Source organism: Hylobates moloch, unplaced genomic scaffold (assembly GCF_009828535.3).
Source record: "Hylobates moloch isolate HMO894 unplaced genomic scaffold, HMol_V3 SCAFFOLD_24, whole genome shotgun sequence".
In the NCBI taxonomy this organism is placed as follows: Eukaryota; Metazoa; Chordata; class Mammalia; order Primates; family Hylobatidae; genus Hylobates; species Hylobates moloch.
The window spans coordinates 267,817-269,869 of record NW_026652299.1 but is presented as its reverse complement, the minus strand read 5'-3'; the positions used below and the strand labels follow the sequence as shown (position 1 = coordinate 269,869).

The 2,053-nt window shown below is 69.4% G+C and overlaps 1 protein-coding gene across 1 annotated transcript; it reads right to left on the bottom strand.

Annotated features, from left to right (window-relative positions):
* Nucleotides 1-220: 220 nt before the first annotated feature.
* On the bottom strand, nt 221-1,711 carry FOXL3 (forkhead box L3). Its single transcript, XM_032145641.2, has 3 exons — nt 1,605-1,711; nt 1,059-1,227; nt 221-840 (listed from the first exon to the last, which is right to left on the bottom strand). Exons 1-3 carry the CDS (start codon nt 1,709-1,711, stop codon nt 415-417), a joined length of 702 nt encoding a protein of 233 aa, XP_032001532.1. The 3' UTR covers nt 221-414.
* Nucleotides 1,712-2,053: the final 342 nt, after the last annotated feature.

Genomic DNA, 2,053 nt, shown 5'->3' with positions numbered 1-2,053 from the left:
GCTTTTGGGGTGTGGCTGCCTAGAAAACTCACCCTCAAGTGACTGAGGAATGAAATATCTCCCGACTCCAGGGAACATGACCCTGTGTTTATTCCTCAGAGCAAGAAGAGCACTGGGTCAGTCCTGAGCAAACTCTTAGGTGACACCGGAACCCAGTGGGGTTTGCCCTGCAAGAGAACTGTTTTCCCAACAGGTCAAGGCACAACCTCACAGTCTATACCTTTAACGAGCTCCACCTCCGCCTGTCCCCCCAGTCCAGGCCTGGTGTGGCACCTGACCTTCTGTCTGCAGGAGAAATTGTAGGATTTGCCGAACTCTGGCTTCCTGGCTGAAGGTGGGGCTGGAATCATCTTTCCAGGGAGGGTCCGGGGAAGCCCCAGACTGGACTGCAGGGGCCCCCAGGGTGGCTCCACATCACATTGTCCAAAAGTGGAGGCCCACGTTCTCCAGCCGTGGGTATCTGCCCTCTTGTGCGAGGCAGGGCGGCTTGAGCCCAGGGAAGGGGTCTGGGGAGGACAGGATGTAGTCGATGCTGAACTTGAGATCCCGGGGGTGCTCCTTCCCCGGGGGGCCGGGGCTGGCGGGGGGCTCACGGCCCGGGACGCCCTCGCCAGCGCTGTCCGGGGCCAGGGGCTCCTGAGCGGCGGGGGGCTCGGGCGGACCCGACGGCTCCTGGGCGCCCCCCGCGCGCGGAACCCTCGGCCCCTCGCGCTTGGGGCCGCGCCGCCGCCGCCGCCGCCGGTAGTTGCCGTCCTCGAAGAGGTCCAGCAGCGACTCGCAGCCGCCCGCCAACGTCCAGTAGTTGCCTTTGCCCTTCCCGTGGCCCTCGGACCGCGGCACCTGCGCGCGCGGAGGGAGGGGCTGGGAGCGGCTCCGCTGCGCTGTGCGCCCGCCCGCCTTGTGCCCTCGGGGAGCCCTGGACAGGGGCGAGGGTGGCGCACTGCGCAGGTGGAGGCGGCCCCGTGGGCTGAGGAAGGACCTCCCCTCCCCGCCACCGCGGCCCTGGCGCAGGTGTCGCCACGCGGGGACACCCGGGGCCCGTCGGGGGCGGCGCTCACCTTGACGAAGCAGCTGTTGAGGGACAGGTTGTGGCGGATGGAGTTCTGCCAGGCGCGCTGGTTGGCGCGGTAATAGGGGAATTTGCGCATGATGAAGTCGTAGATGCCGGACAGGGTCACCCTCCCCGCGGGGCTCTGCTGAATGGCCATGGCGATCAAGGCGATGTAGCTGCGGAGCCTGGGGGTCAGGCGGGGTCCCCGCGGGGGCAGCCACCCCCGTCCTTCCCCCCATCCCGCAGGACGCCGTGGGGCGCAGAGGTGGAGGAGCGAGGCGGTGTTGGGAAAAGTGTCCCCCGCAGCTCGCGGTCCCCGGCGCCACCCAGACCCCAGAAGCTCTTCCCCGGGCTGGGGAGGCCCCTCCCCGGGAGGCCAAGAACCTTCCCTGGCTCTCTCCAAAGTAGGGACAAATGCGCCCTTTCTCTGAGCTCCGCCCGAGAGAAGAAAGCTCCCCCGCCTTCCTTCGTCCCAGGCAGGTCCCGGCCACCTGGGACCCCTGCAGGGGGGGGTCACTGTCCCCCAAACCCCCACCGCCACCCCCGCAGTCACCTGTAAGCGGGCCGCGTGAGCCTCTTGTCTTCGTCGGAGCTGCCGGCGGGGTAGTCGTCGGCGTCGTAATTGAAGCAGTTGTAGGGATACTGCGAGCTGTCAAACATCCTGGCGCGCCCGGCGCTTGCTGGGGACCCCAGCTGCAGCTGCCGCCTCCTCCGCGCCGCCCGCCGGCTTCGCGCAGAGCCCTCTCCACGCGGCCCAGCAGCGACTGCACTGCGGGCTTCTCTCCGCCGGAGCGGGAACCTGGGCTCCTGGGGTCCCCCGCCTGCCCCCACCCCGTCCTCTCGCATCCAATCCCGGCGCGGGGGAGGCCCCAGCCACCGGTAAAGCGGCCGAGGGGAGCGGTGCGGGGCGTCTGGGTGACCCTCTGACCGCCGGGGGGGGGGGGGAGGGAGGAGGAGGCGGCGCGCTGTGTGGTCCGACGGGCGGGGCGGCCCCCCGTACCC

Excerpts from the sequence above, each read along its gene's own strand:
- FOXL3 (XM_032145641.2), bottom strand. The coding sequence starts at position 1,711 with ATGTTTGACAGCTCGCAGTATCCCTACAACTGCTTCAATTACGACGCC. Across the intron at positions 1,228-1,604 it reads CTCACGCGGCCCGCTTACAG|CTACATCGCCTTGATCGCCA; the intron begins GTGACTGCGGGG and ends CAGGCTCCGCAG. Across the intron at positions 841-1,058 it reads TCAACAGCTGCTTCGTCAAG|GTGCCGCGGTCCGAGGGCCA; the intron begins GTGAGCGCCGCC and ends CCGCGCGCGCAG.